Source organism: Notolepis coatsorum, assembly GCF_963971535.1.
Source record: "Notolepis coatsorum genome assembly, chromosome: 9".
In the NCBI taxonomy this organism is placed as follows: Eukaryota; Metazoa; Chordata; class Actinopteri; order Aulopiformes; family Paralepididae; genus Notolepis; species Notolepis coatsorum.
This window is the reverse complement of record NC_140173.1, coordinates 11,853,833-11,877,606: the sequence shown is the minus strand read 5'-3', so window position 1 is coordinate 11,877,606 and position 23,774 is coordinate 11,853,833. Positions and strand designations below refer to the sequence as shown.

Here is a 23,774-nt window from a genome sequence, read left to right as displayed (position 1 = left end):
CCGAACTGTAGGGGTCCCTGTCCACAACGCCCAGGACCCACCCACGGCTTCCCTCCCCCTAACTCAGCCAAACGAGTTAGTATAGCGATCAGCCCGAGCCAAGGCAATGCGGACTCTCCGGGAGTCGAGACCGCAGCCTCTTGCATTGGTGACGAGCACAATCTCCACTACGCCACCTGACCGCCCAAAGGTCGCTGTTGACGGCATTACAGATTCTACCTACGTCCAGCATCATATTCCCTCCTTGGTCCACGGCCAACATGTCAAACTGTTTGGCCTCCCCTTGTATAGTGTTGTATAGTCTAGTAGTACCTGTAGGTAGATGCACTATTCTCACTGCGCTGTCTGTAGTGTTGACATGTTGGCCCCCCTTGTATAGTGTTGTATAGTCTAGTTAGTACCTGTAGGTAGATGTTTGGCCCCCCTTGTATAGTGTTGTATAGTCTAGTAGTACCTGTAGGTAGATGTTTGGCCTCCCCTGGTATAGTGTTGTATAGTCTAGTAGTACCTGTAGGTAGATGTTTGGCCTCCCCTGGTATAGTGTTGTATAGTCTAGTAGTACCTGTAGGTAGATGTTTGGCCTCCCCTGGTATAGTGTTGTATAGTCTAGTAGTACCTGTAGGTAGATGTTTGGCCTCCCCTGGTATAGTGTTGTATAGTCTAGTAGTACCTGTAGGTAGATGCACTATTCTCACTGCGCTGTCTGTAGTGTTGACATGTTGGCCCCCCGCTCCACTCGCTCTCTTGGTCTCTATCTTCAGGTCCTTTGCACCAATAGTGAAAGAAATCTGATTGAAAAACAGGCACACACACAGACACACACACACACGCACACACAGTAAACTTTAAAGCACAACCAGATTTGCGATTGACGATCACTCACAACTAGTAGTTATTAAAACACATCATTTGAAATAGCATCAAAGCTAGCATAACAATTCCATGGAGTTAGTTCAGGAACCACTTCTTTACAAAGACCCTCTTCCTTCGATAGATTCCCCGTCAGCCAACTGACGGTTATGAATGGAAGTGGATACGGACCAGTAGCCTAGCTTAAAACTCCGGGAGGGGTGTTTCTGGCCAACGGCTAGGCTAGCTGGTCCGTATCAGTTTCCATTCATTTACATTTACATTTAGTCATTTAGCTGACGCTTTATCCAAAGCGACTTACAAGTTCTGTACGACTAGTCACCAGGAAGGGAACAACTATCAGCTGAGTAACAATGTTCATCAAAGTGTTGAGTGCTACAGTGTAGGTTAGTTTATTAGGACAAGTGCATGACAGTAAGGTTAGTTAGGGTTAGATTTTTAATTTTTTTTTATCATTTCAGATAATGGTTGAAGAAGTGAGTCTTTAGTCGACGGCGAAAGATTGGACATTTGTGCTGAGCTAGGCTAGCATGCAGCCGGATAGCTTCCTACTGAACGCACAGAGAGGAAATTGGTATCCATCTTCTTTTTGGACTCTGGAGAAGACGCTAAGCACATTTACAATAATGCCGTGTTACATAGACATACGTTTACAATACATTTAGTCATTTAGTTGAAACTTTTATCCAAAGCGATTTACATGTTCTGTATAACAAGTCAGCAGGAAGGGTAACTCTGGCAGCTAAGGGTCAGTAACGTTGTTCATCAGTGTCAGACTTGAGTGCATATTTAGCATAGTAACTAGGTACTAGTAATATAGGCACAGTGGATTCCTTAGTAGCAGAGTGCATACTGGTAAAAGACAGGGTTAGTATATTTTATTTGTTCCTTTAAAAGATGTCCTTCTCCATGATCACACGTGGGAAACACAATTATACAGAGTTGTCCATTAAATAAACCTATCGATTAGTCTGCTAAATCCTACGACTACTAGTGGACTAACAGCGCAAACACACCAGTCGCGCGCAAAGGCGGGCGGGCAGGCGGGCGGGCAGGCGACTAGCGCTTCACTTTCGCTCCCATGTTAATGGGCGTAGCTGTGCCCACCGGCCGCAAGCGGGCGCGCGACTCGCGGGCTGGAAGCGATCGTTTCCGCTTTGGTTGGATTCAGAGGCGTGCGCCGCCACGCGCATGTTCACAGAAATACACTCAATATCTGCATTATTACCACATATAGATGTTGTTCAACCAGCTAATGTGTCTGTATCTTTCCCAATACAAATAAACCATATTACTATACTTTTTCAGGAGTACAGTCACACTGATCATCATTCTAAAAATGAATTCTAACATTCTAATTAATTAAATAATAACTGGTTATACATGCAAAATGGACAATAGAACACTGGAACTGGAAATCTTTAAATAAATCTTCAAACGGGGACCGACTTCGCAATAGACTAGGCATTTACAGCTGTTCCAGTGTAAACGTGCCTTCTTCCTCCGTGCACTTTGGCCCGCGCTGAAGTCTCGGGACTCGGTGTGCCCGGCCACACGCACTGTTCTCACACGGAACCCGCAAGTGCCTGCATGCACGACTGGTGTGTTTGCGCTGCGAGAGTGTCTTTAGGACGGTGTCTTTAGGACGGTGTCTCTAGGGGGCGCTCCGCTCACCTCTGTGGGCTGAGGCAGCACCACCACGGTCATGGTGCTGGTGTGCATGCGGCCCTGCTTCTCCGTCCTGGGGATCCTCTGGACACGATGCACCCCGGCTTCAAACTTCATCCTCTTGTAGCTCTGAGGGCCACTGATGCTGGCGGAGGCGCGTCGTAGTCCCCCTGGTGGAGGAAGAGAGGACAACCAGTGTGTTACAACAACAAGTGTGTTACAACAACGAGTGTGTTACTACAATGAGTGTGTTACTACAATGAGTGTGTTACAACAACGAGTGTGTTACTGCAATGAGTGTGTTACAACAACGAGTGTGTTACTACAATGAGTGTGTTACAACAACGAGTGTGTTACTACAATGAGTGTGTTACAACAACGAGTGTGTTACTACAATGAGTGTGTTACTACAATGAGTGTGTTACAACAACGAGTGTGTTACTACAATGAGTGTGTTACAACAACGAGTGTGTTACTACAATGAGTGTGTTACAACAACGAGTGTGTTACTACAATGAGTGTGTTACAATGAGTGTGTTACAACGAGTGTGTTACAACGAGTGTGTTACGAGTGTGTTACTACAACGAGTGTGTTACAACAAGGTGTTACACCGAGTGTGTTACTACTACGAGTGCGTTACAACGAGTGTGTTACAACAAGGTGTTACAACGAGTGTGTTACTACTACGAGTGCGTTACAACGAGTGTGTTACAACGAGTGTGTTACAACAACGAGTGTGTTACTACAACGAGTGTGTTACAACAACGAGTGTGTTACAACGAGTGTGTTACTACGAGTGTGTTACAACGAGTGTGTTACTATAATGAGTGTGTTACTACAACGAGTGTGTTACTACGAGTGTGTTACAACGAGTGTGTTACTATAATGAGTGTGTTACAACGAGTGTGTTACTATAAGTATAATGAGTGTGTTACTACAACGAGTGTGTTACAACGAGTGTGTTACAACAACGAGTGTGTTACAACGAGTGTGTTACTACGAGTGTGTTACTATAATGAGTGTGTTACTACAACGAGTGTGTTACTACGAGTGTGTTACAACGAGTGTGTTACTATAATGAGTGTGTTACTACAACGAGTGTGTTACTATAAGTATAATGAGTGTGTTACTACAACGAGTGTGTTACAACAACGAGTGTGTTACTACAACGAGTGTGTTACTACAACGAGTGTGTTACTACGCGTGTGTTACTACAACGAGTGTGTTACTACGAGTGTGTTACTACAACAAGTGTGTTACTACGAGTGTGTTACTACAACGAGTGTGTTACTACAACGAGTGTGTTACAACAACGAGTGTGTTACTACAATGAGTGTGTTACAACGAGTGTGTTACTACGAGTGTGTTACAACGAGTGTGTTACTACAACGAGTGTGTTACAACGAGTGTGTTACTACAACGAGTGTGTTACAACAACGAGTGTGTTACTACGCGTGTGTTACTACAACGAGTGTGTTACTACAACGAGTGTGTTACTACAACGAGTGTGTTACAACGAGTGTGTTACTACGAGTGTGTTACTACGAGTGTGTTACTACAACGAGTGTGTTACAACGAGTGTGTTACTACAACGAGTGTGTTACAACAATGAGTGTTACAACAACGAGTGTGTTACAACAACGAGTGTGTTACAACGAGTGTGTTACTACGAGTGTGTTACAACGAGTGTGTTACTACGAGTGTGTTACAACGAGTGTGTTACAACGAGTGTGTTACAACAACGAGTGTGTTACAACGAGTGTGTTACTACGAGTGTGTTACAACGAGTGTGTTACAACGAGTGTGTTACTACGAGTGTGTTACTACAACGAGTGTGTTACTACGCGTGTGTTACAACAACGAGTGTGTTACTACAACGAGTGTGTTACTACAATGAGTGTGTTACAATGAGTGTGTTACTACAACGAGTGTGTTACTACAACGAGTGTGTTACAACAACAAGTGTGTTACAACGAGTGTGTTACTACGAGTGTGTTACAACGAGTGTGTTACTACAACGAGTGTGTTACTACAACGAGTGTGTTACTACAACGAGTGTGTTACTACAACGAGTGTGTTACTACAATGAGTGTGTTACAACGAGTGTGTTACTACAACGAGTGTGTTACTACAACGAGTGTGTTACTACAATGAGTGTGTTACAACAACGAGTGTGTTACAACGAGTGTGTTACTACGAGTGTGTTACAACGAGTGTGTTACTACAACGAGTGTGTTACAACGAGTGTGTTACAACGAGTGTGTTACTACAACGAGTGTGTTACTACGCGTGTGTTACAACAACGAGTGTGTTACTACAACGAGTGTGTTACTACAATGAGTGTGTTACAACGAGTGTGTTACTACAACGAGTGTGTTACTACAACGAGTGTGTTACAACAACGAGTGTGTTACTACGAGTGTGTTACAACGAGTGTGTTACTACAACGAGTGTGTTACAACGAGTGTGTTACTACAACGAGTGTGTTACTACAACGAGTGTGTTACTACAATGAGTGTGTTACAACAACGAGTGTGTTACAACGAGTGTGTTACTACGAGTGTGTTACAACGAGTGTGTTACTACAACGAGTGTGTTACAACGAGTGTGTTACAACGAGTGTGTTACAACGAGTGTGTTACAACAACGAGTGTGTTACGAGTGTGTTACAACGAGTGTGTTACAACGAGTGTGTTACAACGAGTGTGTTACTACAATGAGTGTGTTACAACGAGTGTGTTACTACAACGAGTGTGTTACAACGAGTGTGTTACTACAACGAGTGTGTTACAACGAGTGTGTTACTACGAGTGTGTTACTACAACGAGTGTGTTACTACGAGTGTGTTACAATGAGTGTGTTACTATAATGAGTGTTACTACAACGAGTGTGTTACAACGAGTGTGTTACTATAAGTATAATGAGTGTGTTACTACAACGAGTGTGTTACTACAACGAGTGTGTTACAACGAGTGTGTTACTATAAGTATAATGAGTGTGTTACTACAACGAGTGTGTTACTACAACAAGTGTGTTACTACAACAAGTGTGTTACTACGAGTGTGTTACAACGAGTGTGTTACTACGAGTGTGTTACTACAACGAGTGTGTTACAACGAGTGTGTTACTACAACGAGTGTGTTACAACAACGAGTGTGTTACTACAACGAGTGTGTTACTACAACGAGTGTGTTACTACAATGAGTGTGTTACAACGAGTGTGTTACAACGAGTGTGTTACTACGAGTGTGTTACTACAACGAGTGTGGTACTACAACGAGTGTGTTACTACAACGAGTGTGTTACTACGAGTGTGTTACTACGAGTGTGTTACAACAACGAGTGTGTTACTACAACGAGTGTGTTACAACAACGAGTGTGTTACTACAATGAGTGTGTTACAACGAGTGTGTTACTACGAGTGTGTTACTACAACGAGTGTGTTACTACAACGAGTGTGTTACAACGAGTGTGTTACAACGAGTGTGTTACTACAACGAGTGTTACAACGAGTGTGTTACTACAACGAGTGTGTTACTACAACGAGTGTGTTACAACGAGTGTGTTACTACAACGAGTGTGTTACTACAACGAGTGTGTTACTACGAGTGTGTTACAACGAGTGTGTTACTACAACGAGTGTTACAACGAGTGTGTTACAACGAGTGTGTTACTACGCGTGTGTTACTACAACGAGTGTGTTACAACAAGTGTGTTAAAACGAGTGTGTTACTACAACGAGTGTGTCCAACAAAATGGGAAGGGCTCGGGCAGGACTGGAATGGATGTCAGCGTCCCAAGTGGCATTGCTTCGGATTTGGTGAAGTTAATTTTGTACCCCGAGAAGGTTCCAAATGTGGAAATCATCCGGGTCAGACAAGAAATAGAAGAATTGGGTTTGGATATGAAGATTAGTACGTTGTCTGCGTAAAGAGTAATTTTGTGCTCCCTTTCACCGACCCTGATGCCTGAGATCATGGCCGACTGCCTTATAGCCTGAGCAAGTGGTTCTATAGCTATATCAAAAAGTAAAGGGCTAAGAGGATCCCCCCGTTGTAGGGGAAAATTGCTAGACCTAAGTCCGTCAACCAAGACTGCCGCCATTTGTGAGTTGTAAAGAACCCTGACCCAATCGATAAAGGTGCTTCCTAGGCCAAATTCCACAAGAGTTAAAAATAGACACGGCCATTCTACTCGGTCAAATGCCTTCTCCGCATCGAGAGACAGCACCACGGCGGGGTGGTCCATTTCATGAGTCATTTGGATGATATTAAGGAGCCGTCTCATATTGTCGCTAGAGTTCCTACCCTTAATAAAATCTTTCTGATCTTCATTAATAATGAAAGGGAGCACTTTTTCTAGACTGATGGACAAGATCTTGAAAGGTAATTTTTTATCCGAATTAAGAAGGGCTATAGGCCTATAGGAGGCGCACTTTTCAGGGCATTTTCCTTTTTTAAGGAGGAGACAAATATTGGCCTCCCGTAGGGACTGAGGTAAGATTCCGACCTCAGGAGTGATTCAGCATTGCCAACAGGGGATCCAAAAGAATATGGCTGAACTCCTTATAGAATTCACATCCGAACCCATCTGGGCCCGGAGCCTTACCAGATGGCATACCCATCAGGGCACCCAAGGCCTCCTCTTTCATAATTGGGGCATTTAGGAGCAAGTTCTGAGCATCCGTCACCCTAGGGAGACGCAGGTTCACAAAAAAGGAGTGCATGTCAGAGAGAGCGCCGTCAGGTTGTTCCATTTTATAGAGATGAGTATAAAAAGAGGCAAACTCCTTGTTAATAGTTTTGGTATCAAAGGACCTGACCCCATTTGAGTCCGAAATTGAGGCTATCGTTTGGGATTCAGCCCTCTTCTTTGCCAGGTTGGCCAGATATCTGCCGGGTTTATCACCGTGTTCATACATTCTCTGTCTGGCTAATTTAAGAGAATATTCAGAGTCTTGGATCAGAAGAGTACGTAACGCAGTTCTGGTGGCGGTCAGCTCTATAAGCAGAGTTGGAGTAGGGTTCAAAATATGTTGTTTTTCAAGGTCGGCCAGTTTGGATTCGAGGAGTTTGCACTGTTCATTTTTCTTGCGTCTCTTGGAGGCTACGTAAGACATAATCAATCCACGTGAAAAAACGTTAGATGTTTCCCAGAGTAACGAGGGGTTATCTGTAGAATGTGAGTTAATTGAGTAGAAATTTTTTTTATCCTGAGTTGAAGTAGGAGGCGAATCCATCATCCCTAGGAAGGGATGGGTTGAGTCGCCAACGACTCGATAGTGCTCTCTCTTCTGATCAAAATATACAGGAGCATGATCAGACAAGACAATACTTCCGATATTGCATGACGAGACCAGAAACGGCTTAGACTGGAAGGGATAAAAAATATATATTCTACTGTAGCTCTTATGGGGGCCGCTAAAAAAGGAGAACTTCAATTCAGAGGGACAGAAGGTTCCGAGAGTCCGATATCTGTACATAAGGAGGAGAGCATCTTTGCTTGCCTTGAGGGAGGAGCCAGACTGGGTGGGAGTTTGTCAAGAGACGGTATAAGGTGGCAATTGAAGTCTCTGCCCACAAGTCTCTGCATTTTCAGATGCCAAGCCGGCAAATTCAGTAAATATTTATATATAAAATCAGGGGATTAACCTGGGGGACAGTATACATTCATGAATATCATTTCTTTACCCTTAAGAACCCCTTTGATGATCACATAACGGCCTTGGCTATCTATAGCGGATGGGATGTAATGGGTGTGAAAGCAAGATTCTTATTAATCAATATGGCCACCCCCCTACTGAACGTAGAGTAGTTTGTGGCGAAGACCTGCCCCACCCAATTCTTTTGGAGTTTAGCGGTGTCGTTGGGCCCCATATGAGTTTCTTGTAAAAAAGCAATAGAAGGGGAGCTCCAGTAGCTCACCGCGTACCTCGAGCGCTATTTCGGCGCCGGGGACAACCGTGCTCGTCACGGATCTGGGGTTTAGCGAGTTCGAATCCCGGACTGCAGCCGTGCCTTTCCCAGAGTGTCTTCCCCCCCATCTGTACCCCTTCAGCCTGTTTCTGTCGGTCATTCTTGACCAGAGTAAATGCGATAAACGCAAAAAAGAGCCAGCGGAATGGCCAAAGTTAAAAAAAAAAAAAAAAAAAAAAAAAGCAATAGAAACATTCTCCTTCTTTAAAAAAGGACAGAATCGCCTTCCTCTTTGCTAGCTTCTGGAGACCCCAAACATTCCAGGAGCAGAGCTTAAAGCTTTCAGAATTAACCATAACCATAGAATATTAGGGGATATGTAGACAGGACAGACCTAGAAGGGCCTATAGGTATGCCAAATTCGCTTATTTTCAACAGTAAGCACATGTGTCTTGGGCCATACATAAAACAAACATTAAAAACATATAGAAATGCGGAACCAGTGGGCCTTTCCCCAACATCACAGGGACTTACCATCGATTCCACAACCCTCAAACCTACCATAAGTAGATCGCTTTCTCAATGGCTGCCTGCCACACTCCCAAACATACAAAAGTGCCTCAAAATGTAGAGTGAACGAGAAAGTTCACATTAAGCCTTATAAGGAATTGGCTAGGTTAACAAAAGAAGCCCAGAACAGGAACAATAGTAAGAGAAGGGGGGGGGGGCGTTAAATAACCTTCAAGTATATTGCATCACAACAGGTGTGCAGTACATCCACCAGGCCGGGGGGGCGATACTTTGTCCATAGGTCCATTACCTCCTATGGTTCGCTCAGAGTAGAGGTGACATAATGACTTGCTGATTCGACATAGTGCAATTAAACCGCCGCGTCAGGAGAGGGCGCTGTGCAAAAGTTTGTCTGCCATCTTAGCGAGTTAGTTTGTCGACAGCAGGTAATGATGCACCTGGCCATATAAGTGGCTAGCAGTACGTAGCTGACAGAGCTTGGCTGATGAAGTCACGATACCCCAGTTTGTTAAATGTGTAAACAAAAAACATCACAGTGGCAATGAGCCAAGACGCGGCGGGGCGTTGGTGTCACGCATAAAAGTTTTTTTTTTTATCCACTTTTTCTCCCATTTTCTATATTTTCTCCCATCCCAATTTTGTATCATCCAATTCAACCCTCCCCTGTCACGAACGCTGTTTCTTGCCTCCCACAAGCCGGCTGCAATGTGGACTAAGTCATACATAGCACAAGTCCCCTCCGGTACTTGAGGTAACAGCAGTCGCATCTTTTCACCTGCGCAGCTCGATCTCTCAGTGGCGAGGAGTAACGCGTGGGAGGCTCACGCTGCCCCCGACACTTCCTGATTCTACTGGGCAGGCGCACCAACCGACCTGTAGGAGTCGCTGTCCACAACGCCCGATCCCCACCCATCAGTTTCCCACCCCCTAATACGGCCAATGTGTATTAGTATGAACGACCAGCTAAACTGAAAGCAATGTGGAGCGCTGGGCTCGAACAGGCAAGCCCAGCGTCTCCAGCATTTCATGGCGAGCGCCTTGCCCACTACGCCACGTAGCCGCCCTGTCACGCGTAAAAGTTATAGTAGAAATATCAAAAGCATAACTTGGGGGGAAAAAATTAAAAGGGTGAGTTTCTTTTTAAAACGGAAAGCTAGCGCTTAGCTCCCCAGCACATGGCAGATGCCAAAACCATGCAACAATACAACAGTCATATAAAAACAGAACGGGACCGCCCCGCCCCTTATGTCAAATGTCGAAAAAGATAAACTTCCAAGCGACACCTAAACGTCACGTGGTCATCCATATTTATATGCGCCGCAGAGAAATAATAGGTGCCACACCGCTCGGTGTGTTAGCCATAGCGGCATGCTAACGGCCCAAAATCAGGCTGCTACCGCGACTCGGCCTGGTGAAGCCGGCGTCGGAGCCTCCTTGATCCGGGTCTTCAAGAAGTCCACGGCGTCCTCAGGCGATGGAAGATGTTTCCTCGTGCCGTCCTTGGTTCCGATGACGAGTCTCGCAGGGAACTGGAGCGATGGTTTGAATCCTCGCCGATACAGGGGCCCCATGACGTCTCGGTAGCGCGGACGCTGTTCCACTACCTCGGGACGGTGGTCTTCGTTTCAGCATGTTTTCCCAGCTCAGCATGGCATGTTTCTGGAGGATGGTCCAGTGGTGGTGGTGGAGAAAGGGTTTCCTGTCCAACACCTTGTGCCTGTTTATGAACTGAATGGATTGGTGTCAACGTGGTTTTTGCAGGTCTGAGACCAGCTGGTTATGCAGTGTTATGTCAGATGGGACATAATTACTGAGTTGAAGTAGAGTTTGGCTGTTTCCATGTTGAGGAGTCTCGTTTTTTACCTGTTTTTTTGAAGGTGAGGTTCGAGTCCAAGGTTATTCCGAGGTATTTAAAATATTTGACTACTTCAAGCCTCTCCTTTGCTGCAAACACATCTGGGCCATCCGTTGATTCTTTCAAGTCTCGGCTTAAAACACACTTCTATTCACTAGTATTAGAATCTTCATAATGGCTTTTGTGCTGCTATAGTGTATATGTCTCTATGTACTGATATTTGTATGCCTGCCTTACCATATTTTAACATGTTATTATTTATAAGGCCTTGTAAGTTGACGTGACAAAATAGTTGCATTATATTGTGTACTGTGCATCTTTTGGTGCTCTGATCTATATGTGAAGTGGAAGCACACTGCTGTTACGTTTTTATTTTAGTCTGTCTGTCTGTCTGTCTGTCTGTCTGTCTGTCTGTCTGTCTGTCTGTCTGTCTGTCTGTCTGTCTGTCTGTCTGTCTGTGTGTGTGTGTGTCCACAGCATGCCACTAACCTAAGTCACTGGTCATGCGCTCCAAGACGTCGAAGGCCCAGCCCTGGTGCTGAGCAAAGTCTTGGTACATGTCAAACACCTGTGAGGTGAGAAAATATATTCAGCAATCTGGATTATATTTGGCCATATATTTGGGCCTTTTATTGCCAAGATGTCTCACACACACACACACACCTCAGAGGTGAACAGCATGGCCTCCTGACCTCCGACCCCAGCCGTGACCTCTAGGACAAGGTCACTCAGGTCTGCGTCCTCTTCGGGAATCAAGAGGCCCAGGATCTGAATGGTGGAGTAGATTGATTGACAGATATATGAGAGGAGAGAGAGAGAGAAAGAGAAAGAGAAAGAGAAAGAGAAAGAGAAAGAGAAAGAGAAAGAGAGAGAGAGAGAGAGAGAGAGCACACACAGAGGCAGGTACACACAGGAAATTAGACAGTGACACAGGAGTAAGATATAACCTAACTAGGAGAGTCATAGTAAGATACAACCTCACTAAGATACATAACCTAACTAGCAGTCGTAGTACTAGTAACTAACAACCTCACAAAGAATTTAGCATTTTTATATAGCACTTTTATCCAAAGCACTTTACAATTTTTGTTCCTCAAATTCACCCATTCACTCACACATTCAGACACTGACAAGCGGAGGCGACCATGCAAGGTGCCAACCTGCTCGTCGGGAGAAATGAGGAGTTAAGTGTCTTGCTCAAGGACACTTCGACACACGCTGCCCGGGAGGAGCGGGAATCGAACAGGGAACCTCCGGATTACCAGACTACTGCTCTACCTCCTGAGGCACTGTCGCCCACAATACTAAGATATAACCTAATGTTACAAAGGGTCAGATTAAACCGAATATATATATTTATTGCCTGAGATCCCATGTATAATATTTGTATATCGTTTGATATCCCTTGTGTATTCTTTGTACATATACACTGAATATCCCTTTAGTCTACAGGACAGACCATAATATTCGTTCTCCTATTGGAAGCGATCCCCTAGGCGCCAGTGACTTACCCCTAGAGCTGACTTGAAAGCTACCGACACGAACATGTCCCAACTAGCCCCGGTTCCGCGTAGGAATACGGCTACCGAAATACGAATGGTACTATTTGTTCACCGTGCACATAAATAGGGCGCAAGAAATGTAGAATTCCTCTTAGTCCCTTGTCCCGTTCAGTCTCGTTCAGTTCCAGTTATCCAAGTGACGTCTCTCCCCACTACGCAACGTGGGCAGAGTAGGGCTCGCATCGCCCCAAGATAGAGTCTCGTGTTATCCTAATACGTTTGTTTAACGTATCGTTCGCTATTTATTAGTAAACCTTCATTACGAGTCAAAGACCACGTGAAGTGGGTAATTGTGCGTCTACATAGAGCATTTATTGCCGCGTACTAATAGGATAGTAACGTCAAGTTCAACCGTGCACTACCGCGCACCGGAGGATACCTACACCGGACCAGCAGAGCCACTTTCCGGCAAGGATTATTATTCTTCATTGCTTTGACCAAGCTGCTGGAGCAGAGAACCGCCTACCCCACTGCTACTGTGGGATCTACACCTGCCCGTGAGACCATCACTCGAGCCCGTCTCTGTCGTACCAGAGGCTCCACGGCTTTCACCTACGCGGCGCGCACCCTGGGACCAGGCTGCCTTTCCCCGCTGCTCCAGGGAGTAAGATCGCCTCCGTGGACCATTGACTTTCATAGAGCATTGCCTCCCCCTGCTGGCTTACAACCGGTAGTACACCCCCCCTCCCCAGAATACCAGATCTAAGTCCTAACATTCATTATTGATTTGCCTGCACATTCTTTGCCTTATAAGCGCACCAAAGTAATGTAATATAATATTCTTTATGTAATAAATATTCTAAACGAGTATTTGTGTGGAAACCGTTTCATTGTGGAAGTGTTGTCATCTAATATACTTGTGTACAGTAAGGCCAGTAATGTACATACACGGTAGTAGTTTAATGATACTAATACTTGATTAATACAGTCAGGGAATTGTACCCCTCAGTTACAATTGGTCCTTCGAGCCGGAGAATAATTAGCGTAATATTAATATAATATTAATATTGACATGGCCGATGACGAACACTCCACAAACGGTTCTCCTAAGCTAGATCGCCCGCAGCGCAGACGGCAGCCACCTCCCTATCTAGAGGCATACTCTGTCAGTCCAATACCTAGCTTTAAAGGGAAGTTAAACGCGGAAAAAGTAGAAAGTAAAATTATGTCCGACCCTAACAACCAGGCTACCCCGCCAACAGAGGCCCTAGTGGGTTCTAATGTAACTGACCAAGCTCACGGTGGGGACCAGGAGGGAACTGACACGACTTTACCCCCAGACAATACTGAAGAAATAGTCCCCGATCAGCTCCGGGAGGAAGACAACCCTAAAGAGACGCGCACCCAGGAGACGGATCTCCTCGGTACGCAACAGGAGAACGGATCTCCAACAAGTACTGCCGGGAGCCGATCGCCCCGAACGGCGTCTTCCCCCAGCGAGGCGGACAAGATGCTGGCGCAAGCACTCATCGCCACCCTGGCAGCCTCCACCGAACGCGATCGACTTCAAGCGCAACAGACGTGCGAGCGCGAACATTTTGCAGGCGAGCGAGAGCGCTTCCAGGCGCAACAAAGGAGTGAAGACGACCGAATAAGACTGGAGACCAGACGCCTCCAGACAGAAGAGAACATCGAGAGAAGCCGCGGCGACGTCGCAAATGCACAGCTCCACGCCGCCCATGCCAGCGCCAATGCCCAGCGCGACGTCGCCAACGCACAGCGCGACGCTGCCCAGGCCAGCGCCAATGCGCAGCGCGACATCGCCAATGCCCAGCGCGAAGCCGCGCGCGACGCAGCCCATGCCCGGCGCGAGGCAGAGCGCGACCGGCTGCAGGCGGAGCTGATGGACAAACTGGTTGCCATGGCGACACCCCCTCACTCCGCACGGAGCTCTCAGAGATCGTCAAGACATGGGTCTAGGACACATTCCCCTACCCGACGAAGCGACCTGGGACCCCGCCAACAGGAGGATCCTGTCCACGTCTCGGAACCCCCTCCCCGGCCGGTCCATACGAGACCTAGCAACCGGGAAGAACCGGACCACGCCGAGAGACTGAACAGAAGACTCCAGGTCCTAGCAGAGGGAGAGGAGGAGGAGGAGGAGGAGTGTCAAGCCGACCAGCAGCAACGTGCTCTGGCCCAGGAGGCCCAGTACAGCCCCGACCAGCAGCAACGTACTCAGGACCAGGAGGTCCAGTACAGCCCAGAAGTCAGCCCCGAGGCCCTGCGCTACAAACCCCCGACTCAACTCACGGGTGAGTTTGACGCACCCTCAGCCCCGAGGAACAGCACCTGGGTACCCGACCTTCGGTACCCACCAAGTACCAGCCCAAGACGACACGCAAGAGGAGACTCGCCTAGGAGGCCTCTCCCCCAACGCTCACCGATGTGCCAGTCATCCATGACATCATACACTGGCACACCGACGTTTCAAGACTTCACCCATGAGAATCGAGCACAGTATACGGAGCTCCGGATGTGCTTAGAGACAATGATGGTGGATGTCGCTGATGAACGCCACAAGTATGCAATATTACTGCAGCACCTGAAAGTGCCCCGGGCGCACAATATAGCGCTAGCCTATGCCACCTCTACGACCCCATACACCGCGGCTCTAGCAGCGCTGGACCAGAGATATGGACGTATATGGGATTACGTAATAGAAGAGATAAGGCATATTGACCGCTTACCCCCAGCAACAGACAATCGCTCACTAGACGACCTGTCTATAAAAGTACAGTCCCTGGTAGGGATGCTGGGAGCGCAACGAGAAAAGGGTATGCACGAGCTATACGCCAACTCTAACGTCGAGAGGATTTTAGAGAAGCTGCCGCCCGCCAGACAGGAGCGCTTCAGGCAGCAAAGAGACCACCGTGATCCTAACGGTCCAGAACCATCCCTCCTAGACTTGGCCGACTTCCTGGCGAGAGAAGTCAGCAGCCTACGATTGGATACGTTCGTGCGGAGCACACCAAGCTCCAGAGAGGGACCTAGGAGAGTAAACGATGGCCGAAGATCGGTGACTGTTATGCACCAAGCCGAATCAGTACCGCAGCACCAGAACCACAACACCCCCTCGACGAAAGAGGACCAGTGGAAGATTGAGTGCCAGTACTGTGAGGGAGAACATCGGCTCTATCAGTGCGAAGATTTCAAGAAGCTGACCACGGATGATGTGAGCCAGTGGGTCAAGGACCACCGCCGCTGCTTCCGCTGCGCGCGCAGCCACCTAGCAGCTGAGTGCCGCTTGAAAAAGAAGTGCAGCAGGTGCGGTGGCACCCACCTGGAGGTCCTGCATGACATCAACAGGCGTCAGCCAGGACAACAGAGTGGGCCCGTCGCGGTAATGTACCATGCCGAGGCGGTGGCACCAGAACCAAAGTTCCACCAGACCGCTCCCTGGTGTCCCGACTGCTACGGCAGACACTGGGAGTCAAGGTGCGACTCGTACCATATAGAGTCTACGTCACCACCCACAGGAGTGCTCCACATTGACCAGCACAGCGGGACCCCCCGTGTGCTCCTCAAAGTGGTCAGAGTGCTCCTGAGCCACGAGGACAAGGTCCTGGACACTTACGCCGTCCTGGACGATGGGTCCGAAAAGACTCTCCTCCTCGCTTCCGCAGCAGCCCAGTTGGGCCTGCAAGGTGTCAAAGATACAATGACCATACGCACCATCAGAAGGGACCAGAAGACCATAAAGGGTGAAAAGGTCTCCTTCGAGATAGCAGCGGTGGACCAGCCCGAGAAGCAGTATAGTATAAGCAACGTCTTCACTAGCCACGACATAGGCCTGTCGCAGTACACCTACCCCATCCCACAGCTGATGGCTAAGTATGGGCACCTACGTCAACTACCTATACCGCTTATCGACGGCGCCACACCGACCCTGCTCATCGGCTCCGACCACGCGGACCTCATTCTCCCAATTGAGACGGCCCATGTCGGACCCAAAGGATGCCCGGTCGCGGTTCAGACCCGACTGGGATGGACGCTCCAAGGCCCCCTCTACGGACTTGACAGTCAACCCACGTCTACAAGCTGCCTACACACAGAGGCGAGCGACACCGGCCTCTCCCCCGTACAGCAGAGGCTATTGACATTAAGCGAGAGGCCCGTGAGAGAACCGTGGGTACCAGAGGGAGTTCGGAACTCCACCCCCCTCAGCTGCGCTTCAGACGTAGCTGACCTCGAACCCAGCACCCCAAGCGACTCCTTGACGGGGCGGCCGGGACCGGCCCCTCCTCACACGGGGTACAGAGCGAACAAGAGAAACAGACGGAGGAGGAGAAAGCACAGCCAAGCACAGATCAAAGCAGTCTCAGGCCCGCTTCCTCCTAAGCCCCCCTTCATCCCGTCCAGTCGTCATGACCATAGACCAGTCACCACCCCGAGCTGTGTGGCTGGCCGGCCGCGTAAGCAAAGTGACCACTGGTGCCGACGGAAAGGTCAGAGTGGCAGAAGTGCTCGGCCAAGGGCGGATCTACAACCGACCCGTGGCGAGGCTGATAGAGTCGCCAAGGCTCCCCGACTCGCCTAATGACGACCATGACCCCTGACTTTGTGAACTGCCCGACCCCTCACAGACATTGAGTAGTGGACAGTGCGGTTAATCTGTCTCTGCTTAGCTAATTAGGTGGGACTAATTAGGGGGCGGCTGTTACAAAGGGTCAGATTAAACCGAATATATATATTTATTGCCTGAGATCCCATGTATAATATTTGTATATCGTTTGATATCCCTTGTGTATTCTTTGTACATATACACTGAATATCCCTTTAGTCTACAGGACAGACCATAATATTCGTTCTCCTATTGGAAGCGATCCCCTAGGCGCCAGTGACTTACCCCTAGAGCTGACTTGAAAGCTACCGACACGAACATGTCCCAACTAGCCCCGGTTCCGCGTAGGAATACGGCTACCGAAATACGAATGGTACTATTTGTTCACCGTGCACATAAATAGGGCGCAAGAAATGTAGAATTCCTCTTAGTCCCTTGTCCCGTTCAGTCTCGTTCAGTTCCAGTTATCCAAGTGACGTCTCTCCCCACTACGCAACGTGGGCAGAGTAGGGCTCGCATCGCCCCAAGATAGAGTCTCGTGTTATCCTAATACGTTTGTTTAACGTATCGTTCGCTATTTATTAGTAAACCTTCATTACGAGTCAAAGACCACGTGAAGTGGGTAATTGTGCGTCTACATAGAGCATTTATTGCCGCGTACTAATAGGATAGTAACGTCAAGTTCAACCGTGCACTACCGCGCACCGGAGGATACCTACACCGGACCAGCAGAGCCACTTTCCGGCAAGGATTATTATTCTTCATTGCTTTGACCAAGCTGCTGGAGCAGAGAACCGCCTACCACACTGCTACTGTGGGATCTACACCTGCCCGTGAGACCATCACTCGAGCCCGTCTCTGTCGTACCAGAGGCTCCACGGCTTTCACCTACGCGGCGCGCACCCTGGGACCAGGCTGCCTTTCCCCGCTGCTCCAGGGAGTAAGATCGCCTCCGTGGACCATTGACTTTCATAGAGCATTGCCTCCCCCTGCTGGCTTACAACCGGTAGTACACCCCCCCTCCCCAGAATACCAGATCTAAGTCCTAACATTCATTATTGATTTGCCTGCACATTCTTTGCCTTATAAGCGCACCAAAGTAATGTAATATAATATTCTTTATGTAATAAATATTCTAAACGAGTATTTGTGTGGAAACCGTTTCATTGTGGAAGTGTTGTCATCTAATATACTTGTGTACAGTAAGGCCAGTAATGTACATACACGGTAGTAGTTTAATGATACTAATACTTGATTAATACAGTCAGGGAATTGTACCCCTCAGTTACACCTAAGATATAACCTAAGTAGGAGTCATAGTAAGATACAACCTAGCTTTGGCCATGCGAGTCATCATCACATATCTAAACCTCAGTCTGTCAGCAGGCATAAAAAAGACACAAATCAATATGAGTTTCAGGTGCTATCGTGATTCGTGAGGCTACAGCCTTCTTCTGTAAAGGCCCGACCCGTGATCCTAACCTAGTGGGTAAAAATCGCCCAAAAAAAGAATTAGGAATGGAGACATGTTTTCATTCTCTAGTTGACAGACTGAACTCTGGATACAAGGACTAACACTAGACAACATGCTGTCATTCTCTAGTTGACAAGACTGAGCTCTTGGTACAAGGACTAACACTAGACAACATGCTGTCATTCTCTAGTTGACAAGACTGAGCTCTTGATACAAGGACTAACACTAGACAACATGCTGTCATTCTCTAGTTGACTGACTGAGCTCTAGATACAAGGACTAACACTAGACAACATGCTGTCATTCTCTAGTTGACTGACTGAGCTCTAGATACAAGGACTAACACTAGACAACATGCTGTCATTCTCTAGTTGACAAGACTGAGCTCTTGATACAACAGGACTAACACTAGACAACATGCTGTCATTCTCTAGTCTAGTTGACTGACTGAGCTCTGGATACAAGGACTAACACTAGCCAACATGCTGTCATTCTCTAGTTGACTGACTGAGCTCTAGATACAAGGACTAACACTAGCCAACATGCTGTCATTCTCTAGTTGACTGACTGAGCTCTAGATACAAGGACTAACACTAGACAACATGCTGTCATTCTCTAGTTGACTGACTGAGCTCTGGATACAAGGACTAACACTAGACAACATGCTGTCATTCTCTAGTTGACTGACTGAGCTCTTGATACAAGGACTAACACTAGACAACATGCTGTCATTCTCTAGTTGACTGACTGAGCTCTTGATACAAGGACTAACACTAGACAACATGCTGTCATTCTCTAGTTGACTGACTGAGCTCTAGATACAAGGACTAACACTAGACAACATGCTGTCATTCTCTAGTTGACTGACTGAGCTCTTGATACAAGGACTAACACTAGACAACATGCTGTCATTCTCTAGTTCAGTGGTTCCCAAAGTCGGGGTCGCGACCCAAAGGTGGGCCGCGAGCAGCCACGGGTGGGCCGCGAGATGATTTAAATTTTTTTTTTTTTTTTTTTTTTTTTTTTTTAATTTTTTTTGTCAGGCCACTGAACTTAGAAGCAGGCCAGGACAGTGTTTCTAGTTGTATTCTAAAATTCTATTCTATTGTATTCTAAAATGTGACTATATGATTTTATATTAACTTAATAAATAAACAAAAACGAAAAATCTACTTATTTCAACGAACATTTCAAACTAAATAACAGATTATGCACATAAAACGCTGAAAACAACCGAAGCAACAATAGTATTTTAATGAGGCTATTATTATTATCATTATTATTTTGCAACAAGTTAGCCCTCTCATAAATAGCACATATAAATGAATAACTAACTTGAACTAACTTAATAGGATTGAAGTGATGTTTGGCTCAAAAAATCGGTCGCCTGGCAAAAAAAAAAAAAAAAACGCCAGACGATGTGCATTGGGCCGCGGCTCTCTGACGCCTTATTTTCTGGGCCCCGGCCTGAAAAGTTTGGGAACCCCTGCTCTAGTTGACTGACTGAGCTCTAGATACAAGGACTAACACTAGACAACATGCTGTCATTCTCTAGTTGACTGACTGAGCTCTAGATACAAGGACTAACACTAGACAACATGCTGTCATTCTCTAGTTGACTGACTAAACTCTGGATACAACAGGACTAACACTAGACAACATGCTGTCATTCTCTAGTTGACTGACTGAGCTCTAGATACAAGGACTAACACTAGACAACATGCTGTCATTCTCTAGTTGACTGACTGAGCTCTAGATACAAGGACTAACACTAGACAACATGCTGTCATTCTCTAGTTGACTGACTGAGCTCTAGATACAAGGACTAACACTAGACAACATGCTGTCATTCTCTAGTTGACTGACTGAGCTCTAGATACAAGGACTAACACTAGACAACATGCTGTCATTCTCTAGTTGACTGACTGAGCTCTAGATACAAGGACTAACACTAGACAACATGCTGTCATTCTCTAGTTGACTGGATACAAGGAGTGAGTTTTTAAATTGTATTCGCTATAACACTGGAGTTAAACCGATTTTTTTAATTTAGCCTTTATTTAACCAGGTCAGTCCCATTGAGACACAGTGATCTCTTTTCCAAGGGAAGCCTGGTTAAGACGACCGCAGCTTAAAGCATCGAATTTCAACAGTTAAAAACAGACAATGCAAAATTACACAATAAAACAATACCAAATCAACAACAGATAGACAAAATACAATCTGGTCAGAGCGATAGTTAAATAATGGGCCTTTCATATAAAGCAGGAGCAAGACCGATATGAGGCTGATTCCAAGTCACTCACGAGGTTTTTAACCCTTTCACTGCCACACGACAGCCGGTTAACCTTTTCACTGTGATGTGACAATACAGAAGGTTAGCCCTTTCACTGTGACAATACACAGAAGGTTAGCCCTTTACTATCACACAACCGACGGCGATGCTCCATCATTAGCATCATTATCTCCGCGGATGCTAATGATGCTAATGATGGAGCATCGCCGTCGGTTGTGTGATAGTAGAGGGTTAACCTTCTGTCATGTGGCAGTGAAAGGGTTAAATGTTCTAAGAGAAATGAGCTCCTTCAGGTCCAGAGTGCTCTGTAGTGAACTCCAGGCAGCGGGGTGCAAAGTGCACGAAGGAGCGCTCGCCGAATTCAGTGCAAACTTTGGGGATATGTAGCAGATAACAGTCAAATTGGAACTATATATCTAGTTAGCCTATATCAAATTGACAAAAGAAAGACATGTCCAAATAGCCTATTTTCCATCTACAGACCAAACACTTCCAAGAGTGTATGAGAATTAGGGCCGTCAAAGTTAATGCTTTAACTTTGGAGATTAATTTAAATGATTTAAATCATTAAAATAAATGCATCTCTAGATTAATCTATGGAGTGAAAAATCTTCAACGTTCTGAACTTTCAGCAGTATCTTTGCTTTTTCTTTTTTTGCATTGACTCGTGCACCTTTTTGAAAATCATCTGACATGAAGATGGAACACATTTTTGTTGTTAATATGATTTATATTACTGGTAGTTCATACAAGACATTATCGTCCTCTAAGCCAATCTGCACTTTAATACAGGCCTGGGTTGTTTTTATTTCTGTTAGCGCCGCAGATATAAGAAAGCGGTCTAGCTGAGTCAATGTTGATGGTTTTGTTGAACATTTGTATTTCACAGGAGAGAAACTGTATTCAAAGAAAGCTATTAAAATAGTCTTTGAATCTAAATATACTTTCTTTGTGTTGATTTTACATTAATTCCATGATTTTACTCAAGTAAATATCTGTTACAAACTTCGGTCTTAAGTAGAAAAATGCAATTTTTTTATCTAGATTAATTACAGAAAATTGTGAGATTAATCAGTTAAATTTTTTTTTTATCTATTGACAGCACTAATGAGAATATAAACCACAAATTCCTACCTGTTGTCTGAGATCCTGAATCGCTCGGAGACAATCTTCCCTTTCTAGGTCAGCCAATTCACGTATGTCAGGGTCCTCGTCTGTAAGGAAGCGCAGAAGACGATGAACCCACACACAAACACAGCGCTCCAGTGTCACCCCAACCACAGACAGTTTGCCCTCCTCCCCTCTGGGAGGCACTATAGGAATCTCAGTTCCAGGGCCAGTAGGCTCAGGAACAGCTTCCTCCTCTCAACCGTCATCTCGTCTGAACAGAGCCAAGACAACAAACACGACTCAATGGTTGCCTGATTCAAAGTAGGGGTGAGCGATATGACGATATTAAATAAATATCGGGTACAGTTCATTAACGATACTTTTTAAACGTATCGTGGACATCGTGATGTTTTTCACAAAAGAAATTATTCTTATTTTCTCACAGTAGTGTGCGTGTATCTTTTTGGGTAAAGTGGATAGAAAACAGTACAAATTAGAGTTTTAGCACTATAGTCTTTAGGATGTGAGAGGGTTGTTTGTGTTCACTGATCTTTTTTTTTTACTATCTTGATCAATTATTAAATATTAACCCTTTCACTGCCACACGACAGAAGGTTAACCCTTTACTATCACACAACCGACGGAGCTAATGATGCTAATGATGGAGCATCGCCGTCGGTTGTGTGATAGTAAAGGGCTAACCTTCTGTATTGTCACAGTGAAAGGGTTAACCGGCTGTCGTGTGGCAGTGAAAGGGTTAAACGGGAGAGGAGGGGCTGCTGCGTCCTGGTACTGAACAGCCGTCTCACCTGTCAGCAGAGATTCGGCCTCTACCGTCTCCTGCTGTTTGGTTCTGAGCTCCCGGATGCGCTGGATGAGAGGAGTCAGCAGCGACACTCTTGTCCTCTTTGCACCCAGGTCTCCATCGCTCCCCTGGAGCTCCGCGGTGACGTTGTTTACATCTCCCAGACACACCGTGTACTCGCTCTCCGTCTTCTCCAAGTAGCCCTGAAGAGATCTCTTGGCGAAGATCTCGTCCAGTGATAGTAATTTAGCCAGCCCCAGTGACTGGCTGGTGTGCAAAGTCCTGCTGATTGATTGATTGAAAATGTTATTAACAGATTGCAGAATGGGTACAATACAGTACGGCTCAATACACACAATGTGTTAAGCCAAGGGGATGCAGACCAGAGAAAGACTTTCGTCTTGTTTACATCAGGGTCCCCCATTTTCAATTCATCATAACATAATGATGACATACAGATAGACAGTACTGCTACATCTATACATTTATGACATACCAGATTAACAAATACAGTACTGTTTGTGATAAAATAATAGTCTTAAAAAAGAGAGTATATACATTTGACGAAGAAACTCTACATACCTGCTGCTACTCTGACAGCGGCTGAAACGTTGTGACGTCACACGGGGTGGTGTTTGGAGATGAGTCCATCGTAGGCTCCAGGTAAACTCCTTCCCCATGTTGTGCAGCAGGACGCTGGCAGCTCTTCTGGACGCCATTGTAAAAGCAGCTTTGAGTTTGGCTTTTCCTCCACAAACACGGGTTGACTGTAATAAAATTATTTTCATTCAAAGTTCATTGTTCCAGTTGTAATAATAATAAATCCTCCTGCTTCCCCTTCGTATGTTTATGGGGGCGGCCATGTTGGACATGCGCAATGGAAACGACGTCGATCGTCTTCAATCTATTTGCGGATAGCAACTGCATACCGCCACCTTCTGTACCGGGGTGTAATCACACTTTTAACCTAGATTTCCCCCAGTCTATGATTTTGAAATACCATTACATCCTATGAAACTGAAAATGATTTTGCTTTCTAATCTTGTGTCACGTCATGGTCAACTATTAGAAGGTATACGATTTTTTCTTCTTCCTGTTCCTTTCGGCCATGGAATTTGGTGAA

General features: G+C 46.1%; 1 protein-coding gene across 1 annotated transcript in view; it reads right to left on the bottom strand.

Moving 5' to 3' along the window:
• Window positions 1–23,505, bottom strand: part of mtrf1l (mitochondrial translational release factor 1-like) — a 33,543-nt gene extending 10,038 nt beyond the window's left edge. The window contains exons 1-7 of the mRNA XM_084322150.1: window positions 23,234–23,505; window positions 22,656–22,936; window positions 21,871–21,950; window positions 11,504–11,608; window positions 11,330–11,408; window positions 2,545–2,708; window positions 671–788 (exon numbers count right to left, since the gene is read on the bottom strand). Of these exons, the coding sequence (XP_084178276.1) occupies window positions 671–788; window positions 2,545–2,708; window positions 11,330–11,408; window positions 11,504–11,608; window positions 21,871–21,950; window positions 22,656–22,936; window positions 23,234–23,439 (1,033 nt within the window). The 5' untranslated portion in view covers window positions 23,440–23,505. The remainder of the gene's footprint in view (window positions 1–670; window positions 789–2,544; window positions 2,709–11,329; window positions 11,409–11,503; window positions 11,609–21,870; window positions 21,951–22,655; window positions 22,937–23,233) is intronic.
• Between the last annotated feature and the right edge of the window lie 269 nt (window positions 23,506–23,774).